This window comes from Pelophylax lessonae (genome assembly GCF_965119305.1).
Source record: "Pelophylax lessonae genome assembly, chromosome: 9".
NCBI classification, from domain to species: Eukaryota; Metazoa; Chordata; class Amphibia; order Anura; family Ranidae; genus Pelophylax; species Pelophylax lessonae.
In genome coordinates this window covers 176,829,491-176,850,062 of record NC_138776.1, presented here as the reverse complement: position 1 = coordinate 176,850,062, position 20,572 = coordinate 176,829,491, and the positions used below count along the sequence as shown (strand labels likewise).

The following is a 20,572-nucleotide window of genomic DNA, read 5'->3' as shown; positions in this document are numbered from 1 at the left end:
GCGGCTGACCTAGTGCGAAGCTGAGGCCTGCGTGCGCTTGTTGGACAGACTAGGGGGAACCTCTGGATCTAGATTATCCAGTCAATTGCCCAATTCGGCAGCTGATTGTAGATTCTCACAGGAACAAAATAAGAGAGACAGGAAAAAGTTGAATTTAAAAAAGGAAAAAAATTTCCAGGATCAGAGATCCCAGCAAAGAACTAAGTCCATAATTCTGACTAGGCAGAAAAAAAACTAGGTGCCTATAGCTGAGAGTGGGAGTACACCCCCTGGGACTGCCCCATAGGCGTAGTCAAGCTTTTTCCTGCCTAGTGTCCTACTCCTGTAGGGGGCAGTATTACCCAATGGTCAAGATAAGGAGCTGTGTTCATCAGAGAAATGGATTTTACGGTAAGTCAAAAATCCCATTTTTTTTTGGGGGGGTACCTGGTTTTGACCCACTTCGGTCAGATTAGTCACAATGATCTGAGCCAGAAGTTTGCCCCTTACCCCCCTCATAGATAAGGAGCTGTGTCTGTCAATGAACAAAAGAGTAAAAGTGCCAAATGTGGCGGTGGAGGGTGCAAACAAGCAGAACGTCTCCTTTAGGGTAATGTTCTGCTTTAGGTATTAAAGAATAGATAGATTGCGTTTTCTTGTGTTGTGTAACTTTTCTGATCATGATCCCACTTAGCCACATAGTCAACTGAATACAGGCCAATACCACAAATTCTCAAACATTAGCAATGAGTCTCACAGAAAACATGAAATATAGCACCTTCCAAGGGTCAAAAATGTTTGATTCTCATTTCTGGTATACAGTCCAAGCCTGGCATGTTGAAGGCAGACATTTTTTGTTGATTAAACACCAGATATATCAGACTATACATGGAGCTTTTTTTTTTTTGTTCTTTGAGAGAGGTTTAGCCATTACCGAACCGGTGTTCGTTGCTGCACACAGAACAAGGGTTAGTCTTTATAAATGTCATTAGCATTATCCCCTCAAACTGTCAGTACACACAGAGTTTATCTAATATGGAGATAAGACTCCATATTATCACGAAACTTCAAAATTATGATGCTGGATGCATTGAAGGGATCGTCATGGGAAAATGTGCCATTATCAATAACATTCAATTGGTAAAGTTAAAACTCTCTCAAAGTACCAACATGTAGCTTACCTTGATCTTCCACACGTCCATTGGTCTTCTTTTAAGTAGTAATTGCTAAAAGTAACCAGCGCAGTAAAGGCTCTGACCTGAAAAATTACCCACCTCTACCGAACAACTAGAATACTACTTGCTCCATCGACTTATCCCCACATTATCTAGATTGTAAGCTCTCATAAGCAGACCCCCCCACCCCAACTCTCCTGTATTGAATTGTATTTTTCCTCCATTTTTTTAAAATGCAGAGCAAACTGTTGGGTGCTTTATGAATATTATTCAGACAAATATTAAAATTGAAGCGCCAACCTTTGACAAGTATTAATGGAACAGACTGTAGACACTGTACATCAATTGATAAAAGTGATCTGCTTAAACAAAAAAAAGTCAGTTTACCTGAAGTAAGTTAGTTCTGATCCGCTTATCTGTGCACTGCTTAGCCACTTCCTTGGCCAGCTTGGTCACTTCATCTGAAGCTTTAGCAATGTCCTTGGCACACTGAATAAGAGCTCTCTTGTTGCCACTACCACCTCTTACAAGTCGAGACATCTCTGCCATAAGCAGAGCCATGCGTTTGGCAGCTGCAATGATGTCATTACCCTACAACAGGGGGACAGTTTAATTAGGAACATAACGTAGCAATGCAAGTAACAAACAAATACATTTGCCATCACCCACTTCTAAGATGGGCAGCAATGTGCAAAACAAAATTAAGGACATTCTTTTCTGAAAACAAAAAGCTAAACCTGCATCCTGTTGGCAAAACAAATGGAAAAAGTACAAAGAAAATAAAAAAAGTTCTCTAGTTCCCTGTGCTTCTCCCAATGGTTACAAATATGACACTGAATTATATACTTGCAGACTTTGACAATGTAAAGGTTATTAGTGGTAAATTCCATGTCGGCACTTATTTTTAAAAAGGGCATTTAATGGCAAATCGATTTTTTACAAGCCATGATCAAAAATGAGGGTTTCTTTGCTTTTGAAAATTGCTACAACGCAGCATTTCTTGAAACAGATGAACATTTATTTAAAAATGACACCATTGAGAGGAGCTGGAAACTAGAGGATGAGATTTGCAAAACTGCAGATACCATTGTATTGTACAAGTAACAATTTCCAGGCTTAAAATGGTTAAATCAGTGATTGGCCAAACACTGCAGGGTAACTTACACACACGTTAAGTGAGGTGTGCAGGATTACGGATGCTGGTAACAACAGATATTGCCTTAACAAATGTGTACACTAGGACAGACATCAGTGCAGACTACAAACAGTAGAGCCACCCCCCACACACACACACGCGTGTCCCCCGCCAGACTGTGCAGGCTGTGGGTTAGTATCAGACACCAATGTGTGACATGCATCACTGACGACAATTAGTACACACCTGGAAGGAAGAATGTTAGAGAGTGAAAATGATAGAAAAGCTCCCTATCAAGGGCCCAAGTAACCCTACCCAAAGAGTAATGAAGACATGTTAAGCTCATTTTATGTACTCCCCATTTACGTCAGTTTTAACATCACTGTTTTACAAGAATTTCCATGACCAGATTTTTTTTGTCATTCAGTAACAAGAGTTGAAATACAAAACTGTATTGAAAACCTGGTTTAGATTTCAACATACCGCAGTAGGAGGAGAAGACAGGTGACCACTTAGAAATTCCATTTATAACACCCATTTCCCATATAAACAGGAGGCTACTGTGCTTTTGTTACATACTGTTTTAATAGCTGGCCACACTGAAGGGATCTGGGTAAACCTGCTTCAGGTCTCATTCACATGGGGCGTTCTCAATTTGTAACCCGTGTGAACGCACAGATGTTCTGTGCATCCCTGTGCATGCAATTTGAACACAGCTGCTGCCGCCAACGTGACTTCTCTGTGGGTACACAACCCTGAACACAAACTCATAGCAAATGGGGTTTATCTGATGGTATCTGATTATACCATGACTATCTCAGTCATGGTATAATCAGACGAGGCTGCTGGGTGCCATATATCCTACATGTTAATGGTTGTGTTACAGCCAATGTTTAATGTAACATTTAAACCCCATTTGCTATGAGTTTGTGTTCAGGGTTGTGTACCTGCAGAGAAGTCACATTGGCGGCAGCAGCTGTGTCCAAATTGCATGCACAGGGATGCACAGTACATGGTCTCTCTAGCTCCTGTAGAAGGAGCTAGATGCTCCGATTGTGTAGCCTGTCTCTCATTTGGTCCTCCTATCCTTCCAGTGACGTCACTTCCAACGTGTATTCCACGCTGGTTGGTGTGGACCCCCAGGGCTCTCCCTGGCTCCTGAGGATAGACTGACACCCATTCTATCAGATGAGCATGCCTTTTTTCATCTCTTGTGAGTGTTTTTAATCTATTGTCATTAAACCTGTACCTGAAATACTACAACTCAGCTTGTGCTTCCTTCCTCTCTCCACATTGGTTTACACAGAGTTCGTTTACAACTATGAGGACAGCAGCCGCAGTTGGTCTTGTGCCACTTCTAATTTACAACGGACTAATGATATTTATGAAGCCTTTGTAACCTGGGGCTCCCGGGTTATAGAAACTTATGTTGGCTGGACATTTAATTCTCTGTGCTCCAGATTTGGTTTCTATTATTGGAATTCTGATGTGACAAACTATCATGTCCTAGATTTTTTTGGGGGGAAATAAAGAGTTGTGACATAACCAACCCCTTGGCACCCTTCAATTCCGTAATCCAGAACAATGCAAATAGGCCTTGTTGTAAATAGAAAATGCATAGCCCATATGTGGATATTGTTCTTAAATTGTAAACATGTTTTTGAATGAGTTTCCATTTCTCTATGAACTGACAGTGTCTAGCTACTCAAATGATGGAACAGGCATTTTTTATATTCTGAATATATTCATTTTATCTCACACCAAGTGATTTGGGTATTCAGGAGGGATAATCATTATAAAAAAAGACACCTCTAGTCAATAATTCTAGTTTGTAGGACCAAGTCTACACATCTGACATAGTTGGTCATGTCAAGAGTCTTAGGAAGCCATGCAAAAAAATGGTTAATAAATATTTTGTCAAATAAAACTGTTAAAGCACACTTAAGGGTAAAGTGGATGGCTGAACAATTCTCATTGAGAGCTTGTCTGTTAGTAGGAACTGGATGGGATGGAGATAGGATACTCGGCATACATAAAAAAAAAAGAAAAAAAAACAGATTAGACGTAGAGACACATTCTAACTATAATAACCTTTAATTGAATCCAGTACCAAGCTGCCGTTTTCCATTTTTATGAGCAAGGTTATGTAAAATGTTGAATACTTGTAATAAATGATACTATCCCCCATCTCCAACAGATCATAAGACTTACTGGACAGCTAACCCAACATATACATCTTGATACACAAAACATACACAAGCCAAAATCCACTGAGGAAGCCATTCATGGGCTCGCAGACACAAGCCAGCACAGGTAAACACTCAGCAAAACTATCAGCTTGGCGCAGACGGGAGGCGCAAACCGTGTCATGAATGGAGGGAGAGGGGTGGGATGCACATGGCACGGTGGAGGATGCATATTTTGTAACCATCGAATACCTTACTGGACCATTTGGTAGCTTCCCGGTGTAAAGACTGAGCTGCGGCCAGCATTGGCTGGTTCACAGGCTGCCCCTCAGGCACTAACAGCAGCTCTGGCTCATAATCATCTTCAACGTCAGAGGAGAGGACAAATTCTACTGACGCTTCCTCCTCCTCATCCTCTTCCTCACGCTCCTGCTCTACCTCAGACACAACGGCTTCTGTACCCTGCGGGGTAGCAGGAGCAGGGCTTCCAGGTGACTGGGAGGGCAGGGAGGGGTAAAGAAAGGGGGACAGGTTAGTATCAGAAGCAGAGGTGGGAAAGGAGGGCAAAGGGCTGACTGCTCCAGAAGCCAAACCATATGACTACTTGGGTACATGTATTCACAATTTTCTTTTAGCTGTCTAGTAGAACCATGATAATAAATTGGAATGTTAAACACAGGAATAAATCACAATACACATTTATGAAATTCCAAAAAGGTAAGTGAAGACTAAGATTTAAACGGAAAAAAATATTAGTATTATTTAAAAGCAAAGACCACCCAAATTGAAATATGAATACACGTCACAAGGTAAAATTACCACCTGTCTTTTAAAAGAGGAACTAATCCATTTTCAACCTTACCACCAAGGAAGCCGCCATCTTGGCCTCTGTTTGCTCTGCAGTTGCCTTGGTGCTGCAGATGTGATCAGTTATGACACTAGCCATTTGATGCCTTGGCAGTCCGATTGAGAGCACAAGCACTAGTGGCAGTTATCATTCAAGGCATGCCTTGAATGTAGTTTTGGGAAACCGCTAAATCAATGGGTTAAAGTTCAGCTTTAATTTACCTCCTGTTGACTTAAACATAATTCTAGTGTATAGCCCAATTTTTAAGCTCTGGATAGCAGAAGAAAGGGTTAGAAATATTCCAAGTTTAATATGGACTGTTCCTGCTTGGTGTGGTGCTCTTTCTATCCAAATAATTGGATTTTTGTAAGATCTTACCGTAAAATCCTTTTCTCTTAGCTCATTGACAGACGTAGTCCTCTTTGATTCACATCAATTGGGTTATGCTGCCTCCGCAGGAGTAGGACTAGGCAGAAAGAAAAACGTTCTGGCTCCACCCTAGTGGCAGTCCCAGAGGGTATATCCTCTTCCTGTCTGCTACAGGGAATCAGTTCTGTTTTACAGCAGTGTCAGAGAATTTAACCCAACCCAACTCAATGATAGAGGGGCGGGTACTACGTCTGTCAATGAGCTAAGAGAAAAGGATTTTACAGTAAGATCTTACAAAAATCCAATTTTCTCTGTCGCTCATTGACAGACGTAGTCCTCTTTGATTCACATCAATTGGGACATCCAGAAGCAGTGCCACAAATGAGGGGTGGGATTGACAGAAATCAAAATCCAATCTAGAAGGCCCAACCGGAGCCAACCAGAAGTATCAAAGGACTCATCGAGCAAACAGATGAGACCTACCCAACAAACCCTCGAGGTAGACCAACAGTCTCCTCAAACAGCGGCCTGCAGGAAGCTTGCGGCCAGAAGAGGCATCTGACGATGCCATCACATAAACCTTATACAATATTGTAAAGGTATGAACCGACGACCAAACAGTCGCCTTGAAAACCTGAACCACTGACGCCTGAAGGCGGAAGGTCCAGGAAACTAAGCGCCCGAGTAGAATGCGCCTTAACAGGGAACGGGGGATCCCGACCCTTAGATAGAATAAGCCTATACCACCGTCTGTCTGATCCATCTAAAGATGGTCGCGGCAGAAACAGGCAACCCCTTCTTAGGGCCATCCGTGATCACAAACAGTGAATCAGTCTTACAAAATGAATCCGTAGTATTCAAATATATCCTGATCGCCCGAACTACATCCAAGGAATGCAACGCAATTCTCGAGGATGATAGGGCTTAGGACATAGGAAAGACAATACAATGTCCTCATTCAAATGAAACTTTGAAACCACCTTAGGAAGGAAGGATGGATTCGGATGAAGAACAACCTTATCCCTATGAACCACCAGATCTGGGGAACAACAGGATAATGCAGCCAGTTCTGACACCCTGCGTGCAGAAGTGATAGCCACCAAGAAGGCCACCTTCTGGGATAAAGTAAGCAAGGGAATCTCCCTGATATTTTCAAAAGGAGGCTTCTGAAGAACCGACAGCACCAAATTAAGATCCCAGGATGGTAACGGCGCGCGCACTGGCGGAGCCAGGTGTCGCACCCCCTGGATGAAATTCCGCACCAAGGAATGAGTAGCAAAAACCTGAAGAAGATAGCTAATGCTGAAAACAGACCCTTGATAACACTCAAGGCCAGCTTCTGTTCAACTCCCTGTTGCAGAAAGCCAATATTCGGGATACCGAATAAAGACGTGGAGGGAACCCAAGGGATTCACACCACGCAATATAAGACTTCCATGTACGATGATACATCTTTCTGGAAGTCGCTTTCCTTGCTTTAACTAGAGTAGGAATAACTGAAGCTGACAATCCCTTGTCCTTCAGCACCTGGGTCTCAATAACCAGGCCGTTAAAGCCAGCGATCGTAAAGCAGGATGGAAGATCGGTCCCTGCGACAGCAGATCCTCCGTAAGAGGAAGTCGCCAAGGAACGTCTGTGACCAGCCTGACCAGGTCGGCGTACCAGGCCGACTAGGCCAGTCCTGATCTACCAGGATAATCGGAATTCCCTCCACCTCTATCCTGCGAAGAAGCTTCGGCAGTAACTTGAGAGGAGGGAAGTAGCTGATACTGCCCCCACGGGGCGATCAGCATGTCTGCGGTGTCTGCTAGAAGATCGTGGGAACAAACCACAAACCTCCGCACTTTCCTGTTGAGCTGAGATGCCAACAGCTCCCATTCGGAGTGCCCCAGCGGAGGCACAGTTGGTGGAATATCCCCGGATGAAGAGATCATACCCCTTGATCCAGAATCTGACGGCTGAGATAATCTGCCTGCCAATTCATCCCCGGAATGAATACCGCAGAGAGAGCTGGAACATTAGTTCCGCCCTATGAAGAATGCTGGCCACTTCTATGGCCGCCAGGACACTCCTGGTGCCCCTTTGATGATTGACATAAGCCACTGCTGTGGCATTGTCCAACTGGATCTGAACCGGGCTGCCCTGGAGCTGCTCGGTCCAGTGAATCAGACAAAGTCTGATCGCTCTCAGTTTCAATACATTTATCGGTAACCTAGACTCTTCCAGGGACCAAAACCCCTGAGCCGAGAATTTCTCCTCACCCGGATAGACTGGCATCCGTGGTGATAAGCGTCCAAATATTGGTAGGAATGACTTCCCCTGGCTGAGCATCGGAGACCGAAACCGCCAGACCAGGGACTCCCTGGTCCGCTCGCTCAGCCGGATCCGATTGTCCAGGGAATCTGGATTTCGGTTACACTTGAGAAGAATCTCTCCTAGAAGGATTCGGGTATGGGACTGGGCAACTGGTACTGCTTCAAAGGAAGCCACCATCAAACCCAGAACCCTCATGCAAGCCTGGATGTGTCTAAAATTAGACCCAAATATTCCAGCCTTCTGGTGGGAACCAAAGATAACTTCTGCAGGTTCACTAGCCACCCGAACTCTTGCAAAGAGGTCATGGTGATCTCTAAGTTTAGTAATAGAGTCTGCGGAGACTCCACACGGAGCAGAAGATCGTCTAGGTGACCTAGAATCTATATGTCTCGTTGTCGTAACAACGTCAAGACTGGGGCCCACACCTTTGTGAAGACCCGGAGAGTCGAGGCGAGACCAAGGAGTAACGCCAGAAACTGATAATGGTACTCTTTCTACGGAAAAACGCAGGAAACGCTGATGTCCTGCATAAATAAGAAAGTGAAGATAGGCATCCTAGATGTCTATGGACGCCAGAAAATCCCCCTGATGCAGGGAGGCCGCCTGACAAAAAAGATTAAGTGCTCTTAAGTCCAGAATTGGACGCACTTTGCCCTATTGTGAAAAGGTTCGAATAGAACCCTTGAAATGCTCTGTCCAAGGAACGTGGACCACCACTAATTGTTGCATTAAATCCGTGACTGCCCCCCGTAAGCTCTTAAGCGATCTGGGGATAGTCGAATATTGGAAGGAAGAATCGCACTGGGAGAGATTGACATACAATCTTGCCAGCGCCCCATAAAAAAACCTCCCGAAGGAGTTGGAGGACTTTTTTTTTTTTTTTTCGTGGGCTGAAAAAACTTTTATGAGCGGAAAAAGAAGGCCCCCGTCTCTGACGGGATCCTTTACCCTTATTCCTCTAGTGAGATCCTTAATAATCTCATCTAAATTGGCTCCAAGATAGGCGCACACCCTGAAAAGGGAGATTTAACCAAAGCTTCCTTGGAGCCTTGGTCTGCCGAACAATATCTTAGTCACAGTGTACGCCTGAGGACCACTGCTGAAAACTGATGCTCGCTCCAATAGTGGAGTGGCGTCTAGTGCAATGTCGCAGACAAACTGTAACTCTTTCACCAGATCTGATACCGCCTGGGGGATATCTCTCCCCTCTAAGCCACTTGGTCCATTCTAGACCAATAGCAATTACTGGTCTGAAAGCTGACCCAATTAGGGAAAAGATGGCGCGATCATCTTTAAAGGACGGAGCATCCTCCAATAGGATAACCGTAGCTTTGTTCAATCTGGAGATTGAAAAATCCACCACAGATGGTACTATCCATCTCTTGAGGAATAATTCCTCGAACGAATAACGCCTATTAATGCGTTTAGTAAATAGTAGGGGCTCGTCTTGGATGACCCCATTCCTACTTAGTTACCTTACCGAAACACTTGGGTAAGGGAAATACTTTTACCATGTTGGTGCGTTTATTAGTACCAAATGGGATCTCAGTATCAGCTACTTCTGATGGTGTATCCGAACATATACAATTAATGCGTTACTAACGCTTCCTCTCGGGCTATGGTAGATGCCGAAACATCTTCCTCACTGTCTGAAGAGACGGTACCCGAGTCACAAACCCCAGATGAGGTACCTGCAACTGCAGGAATAGGCTCAGGCTGAAGTTTCAGATGAAAAATGGGGATAGGCGGGGGTCGCTTCCTTGCGCCCTGTCCCTGACAAGCCAATTCCACCCGGAATAGACAAAAAATTTCCAAAAACTGCTGACAATGACTCACTATTAAGTGGGGAACTGGAGGGTCCTGCAGCCACTTCGAGGGGATCAGGTGGAGGTACATGTGTGGCAGGGTCCATGTTAATCCAGGACACTTTGCCAGTAAAAAAGAAAAAACATTTTTTTTTTTTTTTTTTTCTAAATAAAAAAATATCCCTTTTTTTTTTTTTTAAAAATACCTTTTTTAATTCACCAGCGCAATAGCGCCCCTCAGCGTACCTGCTTTGGACCCCCACAGAGAGAGAGAGACCCCAAGGGCTCACCACCAGATGCAAAGAAGTTTCTTATTAAAACTGCTGTCAGCGTTGTCTTGTGCAGACTGGGAAGTCTTGCACTAGGATTCCCGGGTGAAAGGAAGTGGCTCCGCCCCCTGTGTACGCCTTCCGGCGTTCCCAGCTGCTCCTCGAGGTTTGCTGGGCACATCAAACATGGCCGCCCCCATGCAGGAGACAATAGGCTACGAAAAAATGGCGGCTTGCGTGACCTGCGGGCGGCTTGTGTAGACCATGCAGACATGCGGTCTACAACAAAATGGCGGTGGACTGCCGATCTAGCGTGGCTCCTCCAGTACAGCGCCTGCATGCTTGAAAACAGCTGATGGCGGCCTGTCGGCCTGCGGGAGTATGGCGATCTAAGGTAGGCTATACCTCTTATGTGTTCTATAGCAAATCGAACTCGGCTTCCTTGCTAGAGAACCCAAGGCTTGCTGAAGTATCAGCTCCCAAACCAAGCCTGCTAGAGTGTCAGCTCCTAAACCAAGGTTGCTAGAGTGTCAGCTCCCAAACCGAGGTTTGTTTAAAGTGTTAGCTCCCAAACCAAGCCTGCTGGAATGTCAGCTCCCAAACCAGATCACACTATCACAGGGGATATGTGAACATGTCATAGGCTACAAGGGGGAACTTTAATGTCAGAAAGGATCCGACCATACACAGAGGGGCCCGTATCCCAAAGACCCCACAGGGGGGAAGGGGGAACATTTACTCACCATACCGGACTGACAGGCACCCTCTCTTCACAATACCCTCTCCACCGAAGTGGGGGGCTGTCGACCAATCCGGACGCCTTCACTCTCTGGTTCCTGGCGTCCAAGCGAGACGTTTAACTCGCAAGGTCAGTCCCTCCAATGGGACTCTCTCGCGGCCGACCCAGCGCGGAGCTATGGTCTGCACGCGCTCGTAGGCTGAACCGGGGTGACCACTGGATCTCAACATCCAGCCCGTCGCCCGGTCCAGCATACTTACTTGAATGTGTCGCGGCCGACCAAGCGTGATGCTATGGTCTGCGCGCGCTCGTAGGCCGGCTGGGGTGACCACTGGATCTCAACATCCAGCCCGTCGCCCAGATCCGGCGTAATTTGCTTGAAGATCTCACAGGAAAAAAACTGGAGAAACTACCTAAAAAAAAATATTTTTTCTAAAAAAATCTTGCCAGGACCAAAGATCCCAGCAAGGAACTTAGGTCCTTACTCCTGACTAGACAGAAAAAAACTGATTTCCTGTAGCAGACAGGAAGAGGATATACCCTCTGGGACTGCCCCTAGGGTGGAGCCAGAACGTTTTTCTTTCTGCCTAGTCCTACTCCTGCGGAGGCAGCATAACCCAATTGATGTGAATCAAAGAGGACTACGTCTGTCAATGAGCGACAGAGAAAACAGGTTTCTATTGCTGTCTGACATTGCTGAGGAGATTTATCCTGCCTACAAGGGACGGTGAACACAGTCACAAATCAATAATCGAGGAAAAAAGTAGGAGGGGAAACAACCTAAAAGGCTCTCATTCGGTGCAAAAATACATAAAGAGGAGGGATAAATAATAATGTACACCCATACAGAGATTCACCATAATATAGGGTGTAAGAATAAATAAATAAAAAGGAGATTGTGCTCTGTGCAGGACGGAAGTTAGACATAAGACCAGTGTCAATCATAAAAATGAGTGACATCCCACTCAGTTGAGTCCTGAGGGGGATATGGGTCTGCAGCTGGAAAATCCAATAAACTTCCCTCCTGCACAGAAGGAGAAAAACATCTCCACCTCTTTTGGGAACACGTACTTTCTTCACTACCTGTACTGAGACCGCTGACAAGTCCCCAGCATGATAGTTGTTGAAATGTCTTGCCACATTGGTAAAGTGGTGCTTCCAGATACTGTGAAGGTGTTCCTGACAGTGGTCCCTAAGGCGCCTTATCGTTCTTCCTACATATTGTTTAGGGCACAGTCTGTGGTTTTTAAATAAATTAACATAATGAGTATTGCAATTGAAAAAGGAACTTATTCTGAATGATTTATCCTTAGTTGTGGAGTGTACATGGTCCCCCTAGGATGTAAGGGCAACAAGAGCAATTAGAGCTACCACAATTGCCCTTAAAATATAACCAATTTGTAGACTGTCGCCCTTTGGTCAAAAAAACTGAAAGAAAGATAGTTGCGTAGGTAGGAGCTTGGCGTGATACAATATTAACCTCCTTAGCGGTATTCCCGAGTGTGACTAGGGGTGAAATTTTAGTGACAATAGCGATAACCCCGAGCCACACTCGGGGTACCGCCAGGGAGTATCGCTGGATCCTAGTAGGAGGTTACTTACCTTGTCCCCGGGATCCCGCTGTGTGTGTGTGTGTGTGTGTGTGTGTGTGTGTGTGTGTGTGTGTGTGTGTGTGTGTGTGTGTGTGTGTATATATATATATATATATATATATATATATATATATATTTTAGAGCTGCACGATTCTGGCCAAAATGAGAATCACGATTTTTTTTGCTTGGAATAAAGATCACGATTCTCTGTGTAACATCTTTTACATTATAAAAAAATTAGGATAACTTTACGGTTTTGTTTTATTTTTTTTATTCATTAAAGTGTATTAATTGCGTTTGACATAAAAATTTACAACAATCACCATTTTATTCTGCAGGGTCTCTGCTAAAAAAAAAAAAAATATATATATATATATGTATATATATAAATATATATATATATATATACAGTTCAGTGGGAGACTAATTCCGATAGGCTTTTGCGGGAGGCTCTTTTTTTTTTTGACAGCTGCTCCCTCATAGCTATGTAAAGAATCGAGCAAGTGTCATGTTAAGATAGTCAGGGGGAGTGAATCGCGATCTCGATTCTGCTACAATTAATCGTGCAGCTCTAATTACACACACACACACATATATATTATATATATTATATATATATATATATATATATATATATATATATATATATACACATACACACACACACACACACATACACACACATATACACACACACTTTAACTTATTTATAGTTAATTATATTATAGTTTATGATTTTGTGTTGCAAACTTTATCATACCCGAGAGGTTATAAAGAACAACACAGTAAAAAAAAAAAATCATATGTAAATAGTTGGTTTGGGCTGCTGAAACATGTTAACCTTCCGTTCATTCCTGTGAATGAATATGTCTACATTACAATAAAAAAGCTTTATTGGTATCCCATTGCGGTGTGCAGCTGCCTTTTCCTAAGTTTCCTTACTGGTTATTCATCTCTGGGATAGAAAGAATCTTCTTAACGGGACTCACCGCAAAAAAAAAAAAAATGGTTAAACCATTCCCATTTCGTTCAATCCAAGAGCCAACTGATGGTCTATGATTTCAGATATATTGGATTGTTTCCTTATGCATGACTGCAGTACTAATGTTTATAGGGAGCATGACAAAACAACAAGAAAAAAATAAAGTTACATGAATAAATGATTAACCTGGGTGAGAATATTACAGCCAGTGTGACTTCAGTGTGTGGCATAAAACCTAGATCTATCTCTGCAGCCGTTTGGCATAATAAGGCCATGGACAAAAATATCAATGAACTATGGTTTGGGTGGACTTGGCTTTTAAATGTACTTGCTTTTTAATAGATATAACACATTAAATACTAGCTTTAACAAGCAATTTTGTTTACATTGTGAGCAAAGATCAAAAATCACTACAAAAAGGATAAAATTTTCCACATTTTCTTTGATGTACGCCTAATCTATATTGCAGACATGTCAATAGGAAGAGCATGAATGTATTGCATCACCAACGTTTAGTCCCTCTGCATTGGTCTTAAAAAACATTGTGAAAGCAAAGCATTCTCTGATTGGACAAGGGGGAGAGCATGACTTCGCCTGTCTCTCCACCTGGTCCAGAAAATGCTTTGCAGTCATTGAGAAAATGCAAAGTGATCTCTGAATGGTGCCCGAGCCAATCAGCCAATCTTCTGTGAGAGCAAGCTACTTGGCATGGGACCCAAAAGCTAGTAAAGATCACGGTAGTAGCAGTATCTACTATAGTGATTTCCAGCTTCTTGAAGCATCCCACAGGTATGGTATACACAAGTTACATTGGACCAAGTGAAAATATCCATAACTGGAATTGTTCTTTAAGTAGAATTGTAAAAACCAATAAACATTACTGTAATTCCAACAACATGTAACATACAAATTAACTCAAAATTCATGAAATTTACACATGGAAGGGTCATGTGCCAACATAAAAATATAAGAATTTCTGCAAGTGAATACATATCACTGATTAAATGTGAAATATGCTACATTAGAAGCCAAAGAATTAAAAATATACAAAAAAATTAATCGTTAAACGTGCAAAACGTTTATTCCAAAATGTCCTCCACTATACAAGAAATCGAGTCCTCCACAGAGATCGTCACGTGATTGGGAGTGATGTAACTCAAAATGGTGCAAGAAATCTATCCTTCACACATGTTCCATGACCCACCAGTGTTCTGCGACCATGCTGCACATTTAAAAAAAGGTCATATAACGCTGGTTTATAGTACAAAGCATGATACTGCTAATGAGAATGGATACTTGGGAGATAATGGAATCCAAACACTCTCCCTCATAACATTTCTCAACAAATCTTTCCACGTGTACCCCTGCTTGGACATTGAAGTCCTTTATCCTAGAGCAATTCTGCTTGAGCTGTAAAAATTATGTAAGTGGCACAGATTACAGCTATGATAACTATCTAAGGATATAAATGAATTGCGATGCATGGGTATAAAAAAATGTACTAGGAATGATTTGATTATTCTTCACAGAATTTTTAAGATTAAAAAAATGTATCTCCTTAGTACTTATTCATAGAAAATGGGTACCATGATCATTAGAATTCAATTTTCTCATATACAATACATGGCCAGGGAGCTTATGGTATGGAGGACGACATTTTGGAATCAATTTGCATGCTATGTAACACATTACAATTATTATTTTATTAATAAATTGGCTTCTAATGTAGCACATTGAATCAGTAAACTGTATTACTGATTCGCTTGCAGTAATTTCATTGTTTTTATATATTTATGATGCCATGTGTCATTTTGTATATTTCAAGACTTTTGAGTTTATTACTAATTTATTAGTCTTCTATGTTGCACCTTTTATATTTTTTCTTATTTATTTCGATGTCATAAAGCAGACGCTTGAGGCATAAACAAAACTACATACAGGGACATATTTTCCAATCAACACTATAATATATGTGGCACAGAGTAAAAACAGAAAGGAAGTATGTCCGGTTATCCAAGTTCAACCGTCACAACTTAAGTCGCACTTAATATTGTAAATGTTTATAGTGGAATGTTTCTATGATAGTTTAGAGCTAAAATAGCAAATAGGCTGGGAAAATGTTAAAAAAGCAGAGAAAGGATTAGCAGTTGGTCATTCTACTTGCCTGCTTAGTAGTTTAGTTCCAATAACCTGGATTTCTCCCAAAGACTTTAAAGCTATGCAGTAAGCCATTGAGACTACAGTCTGTTACTGGTAATCAGATTCCACCAACTCCAGGACTATGCCCTGCCAACCAGTCAGTCACCTTGATTTTACAGGCGTGGGGGGTGGAAATGGCAGTTAGGAGGACATAGCCCTGAAACAGGCCTCCAGTAATATAGCAAAATTAGGTTTAGATAGGCATAATATGTAGGGTTTTTTGGCTAATAAAGTTGACACCAAGTAAACTGCAACATACGTCTGCTATACATTCATTCACTGCACTCTATGTTATAAGAAAACTTACACCTATAAACAATGTACCATAAAACATAGTAAACAACATTTCACTAGGAAAATATAATGAGAAAGTTCATGGGGTAGCATAACCCATAGCAAATGTACAGCTTTCATTACAAAGACAGCTAATAAAATAAACTGCAAAACGTATATATTGTTAAAGATTAGAATTTGGGAATTGAACAGCATCGCATTGTATACACTGCATTTAGTTCCTAAAGTAAAGAAAAATTTTAGGTATCTGTAAGCCAAAGCTTTTTGTTTTGTATTAAGTGGTGAAGGGTAAGAAGAAGCTCAGTTAAAGTGGAACTTTACCTATAATGTGACAACAATAATGTTCTTTAGCTGAAAACATACTTCCCACATTAATAATTATTATGCTACCAAAATAAGTGTGTGCTGTAACTTGCCTCCAGCATTGCTCCTGTTTTTACTTGCTGGAGGCTGCCATTTTGCTGGCGCCCAGATCACCTGAACAGCAGAAAACCTTTAAGCTGTCAGCAAATTGGCTTCTACAAATTCAGCATAGTGCCTAAAAATAGAGAGCATGTGGTGAGAGACAATGTATTACTGGATTTTTAACAGTATAGGCACTTTTTAAAATGTTTTACCTATATCTGCAAAAGTGTCCAGCCTGAAGTGATCTAGCAGGACTAAATTTTCTGACTAAAGTTCCACTTTAAGTTTTTATTGCTGTCTTGTCCCCACTGGGAAGATTCTCACTTAACTTCTCATAGCAACAACTGTCACTGGAACAGAAAGTGATGTAAAATCCAATTTTACGGTTGCAAATCTACCAAAATAGGGTCCTACTCGAGGTTTTTTTTTTTTTTTTTTTAACCATTTCCTACTCTAAACAAAATACATTTAGAACCATTTAGAAAAACCTGTCTAAAAAAGGAAAAAAAACTTAATGGATCAGCACAAACAATATTAGTTTTAAAGCCTCATACACAAGATTCACAAATCAGAGATGTGAAATGGCGGCTGATCTAACTTTTTAACCTTAGTCTTAATATCACCATATAATGTGCTCCATTTCACTGAAGGTCATTCATTGAAGGGTTTCAGAGAATGAAGATTGAATTAGTGGGTTAATATCCCCAGGCAGTTAAACATGCTTCTCTCGGTCAGCCATATTGTACTTTTACACAAAACCCATTTCTGTCAGCTGGTGACATATTTTATGGTTTACCATAATATAGAACTCCGGTTTACTACATTTTAAAGGCTGCTGTATAGTGTTTCTCAAGAACTCTCCTTCAGGTCATGCTTTCAAGTTTTCTTAAAACCTTAACAGGATGGGGTCCAAAATGTACACAAATATTAACATTGAAGGAAATCCTGAGGACATAACTTGTAAATGGACCTCAGGCTGAGAAATACTGCAGCACAAATTACAATATACATACATTCTGACTGGCTTGTCTTTTGTTAGTGTGTAACATACATCTTCTGAAGGAAATATTCTCTATAGCTCATAGGCCTCCTCCCCTTATGTATATCATCCTCCTTGAAAATTACCTTGCTGGACCATTTGCGTGCTTCTTCGTGAAGTTGTCTTGCAGCTTCAATCATTGTTTGATCCACTACCTCGCCCACCTTCAGTTCAGGGAACTCCTCATCCTTCTCTTCAGGAGGTGGGGGTCTGGGTGGTGGAATTTCTCCCTCGGGAAGAGGCGGTTTGGGAGGTGCAGCCTCATCAGTCAGCTAGGGAAAGAGAATGTAATAGAAACTGACTTGGACAGAGAACATGGAAATCACTGATAAAGTATTAACGGAGAATTTTAAAGCAGACATTATTTAAAAGCCTTTTAAAAGCAGAAGATGCACTCTAATGTACACTTGTATCTAATACAGAAAGAAGGTCTATAGTGGTATAACTGAACATGCTAGGGAATTGTGTCTCTTCTAGCTGCTAGTAGAGGTAATGCCATAGTTTTAAATGGAAAAGCATTAACTACAAAGATGATTGTGAATGGTTATGCAACAAAAATATGAAATATATATATATATATATATATATATATACCCTGGGACATCTCTGGGTCAAGGAGTAAGGGAGGGCAACAAATAGGACTGTGACAAGGGTAAACACACCCAATTTCAGAGTGCCGCTGCAAGAACCCTATGGCTGAAAGCTGCATCTGTAGATGATTGGATGTCCACCTCACAGAACTTTGATAAATTATGAACAGAAGACAATATGGTAGCCCTACAAATCTGTTCTACAAAAGCTTGATGTCAGATTAATCAGAAAACTCCCACTGATTTGTGTGTGAGCATGTTATTGTGCAGGAGAAGCCTCCTCTGAGAATGTCATCTCTTGAGATGCGTTGCCTTATCGTTCTAGTGATTGTGTATTTTGAAGCAGGATGTGCCTTTGCTCTGAGCTTGGATTCCTCTGGTGACCATGTTCCCTGAACTGTGAAGGATTGGAACACTCCTTCCCAGCCAAAGAAACTGGCATCTGTTACCACCAAGAGCAGATGAAGTGGATAAATTGTAATATGTAGAAAGGAGTCTTGGATGTCTACGAATGCAAAGAATTCGAATTGTCTCAGAGAGGGAATAACTGACCATGCGGTTTCTATGCAAAATGTTTTATCCTGAAGGTAATTGTTTAGGGATTTTAGGTCCAGGATAGGACGAATACCCCCATTCGGTTTCTGGACCGTGAGGAGGTTTGTGTAGAATCTTTTTAACTTAACCTGTAGAAGTACTGGAACTACTCCCCAGGACAAGAGAGGGGTTTAGGGCGTTCTGCAAATCTGACTATTTTTGGCCAGATTTTGATTGGTTTGAAATAAGAAAACTGCAAGAGGGGGGGGATCTATTTTGTACCCCTATGAAACCACGGATTGAAACACCAGGTCTTGGACCCAGGCAAACCACAACCCCACCAAAATGAAGAAACCCCTTCATTGGGATGAAGCCTTGGGGAAGTTCTAGTGGATTAGGCGTTCCAAATCTTGTGCAAAAAAGGAAGAGCTGAATTTTTGGCTGAGAAGTTGAAGCTTGGGTGGAGCAATGTTTCTCAACTCCTATCCTCAAGTACCCCCAACAGGTCACGTTTTCAGGCTTTTCCATTGTTTTGCACAGGTGTTTTGGCCAGTTTCACTGCCTTAGTAATTACCACAGCCATTTCATCTGAGGGAAATCCTGAAAACATTACCTGTTGGGGGTACTTGAGGAAAGGAGATGAGAAACATTGGGGTAGAGCGCTGAGGTGCTCTGCGCTATGAGGCAGAAGCCCCCGAGGACGAGCGGCTTTGTAGCCTTCCCCTGTGCAAAAAGGACCTTTCCTCTTGTGACATCTTGAATTTGTCAAGTGCCTCACCAAAAAGACATCCTTCTTCAGAGAACATACTTGTAGGGAGGCTTTACAGGCAGCTTTAGCTGCCAGGCTTTGAGCCACCACATTCTGAGTATGTGAAAACAAATCAGAGCCATTCTGGAGATCTGTGTCATAACTTGTTCTAGGGCTTTAACAAGGCAAGGCAGAGATAACCTGGTTTAATTGCTCAGTTACATCAGGTGTTTAGGGGCCTGGGGGGGGGGGGTGAGGTGGTGTTTGACTGTCATGTGTATGCATAAATCTGAGTCAGAACAAGTATAAAGAGAAGGAAATATTTAGAAATTTTTCTGGCTTTCACTTGCTCCTCCTTGTTTTGAGCCTGTTACTGAAGTATTAAAATCAGAGTCAGGAAGATAGCTTTTTTTTTTAGGAGGTGGACAGCAATGAGGAACCTTACTTCTCGCAAAACATTCAAATAAATAAGTATATGTGTATTAATAAAAGTTCTAGAAATTCTTATACTTTGCCAATGATACTGAATTTTCAATTGAATATATTGTGGAGTATTAAAAGCTGGTTAGACTGCATTCAAGAAAAAGTAACCTGAGCCATTCTTTTTTTCTTTACATTGGATTCAATTAGGTTTTTGGGGCTATTGTGGCGAAGACAGCTTCCAAGTTCTTTTGGAGGTGCTAATACCATCACCCTGCACAATGCTTACCCGCAGATGCTCCAAGTCAGGGGGAGGTGGGGGGAATTCTGGCTCTGGAGGCTGGAATGCTTCCCTAACTTTGGCCACAGCACCTAGGATCTTGTAGCCTGAGTCCAAAAAGCCTTTCTGTAAAGCTTTAGGAGAAAAAAAAAAAAATAGTGAGTGAAAAACACATTCTCTTCACAGAAAAGGAGCCAACATGTTTGAAAATAAGAAAGAAACATATCTATATAGCTACTAAAAAATGTTAACACTGCTGGAAAAACAAACCAACTTTCCTTTTTTAAAACTTCACTATAAATTAAAGAACATCTGAAAAGACTGCTTAAAGGGGGTCACTGTTCTAAAAAACCTCTTCACATTTAAATAAATGCACTGTATTACTGATGCAATTCCAGATTCATTATAAAAACATTGTGAAATCATTGCGGTGCAGAAATCAGTAAACAAAACTTGATTAATACTCTATATCCAGTTTTAAAAGAAACCTTTAATGAGAAACAAAAGCAACTACTGAAAATGCAGAAAATTGTGCAATGAGCAGCATGCTTCTGATGCAGTCAAGAACACCTAATATGCATACGTGTTCTGGGTCAGTGACTTCTGTTGATCAAAAGGCTTTTGTTAATAATTTGAGTTATTTACCCCCAAAAGAAATGATGAAGACAG

General features: G+C 41.8%; 1 protein-coding gene across 5 annotated transcripts in view; it reads right to left on the bottom strand.

The window, feature by feature from the left end:
* VCL (vinculin) overlaps positions 1-20,572 on the bottom strand; it is a 139,383-nt gene that overhangs the window by 10,864 nt on the left and 107,947 nt on the right. For 3 of the 5 annotated variants that reach the window (XM_082267550.1, XM_082267549.1, XM_082267551.1), the window contains 4 exons: positions 19,913-20,037; positions 17,418-17,603; positions 4,728-4,970; positions 1,542-1,745 (listed from right to left, as the gene is read on the bottom strand). In XM_082267550.1, coding sequence (XP_082123676.1) covers positions 1,542-1,745; positions 4,728-4,970; positions 17,418-17,603; positions 19,913-20,037 — 758 coding nt within the window. The remainder of the gene's footprint in view (positions 1-1,541; positions 1,746-4,727; positions 4,971-17,417; positions 17,604-19,912; positions 20,038-20,572) is intronic. The other 2 variants (XM_082267552.1, XM_082267553.1) reach the window with 1 other exon arrangement.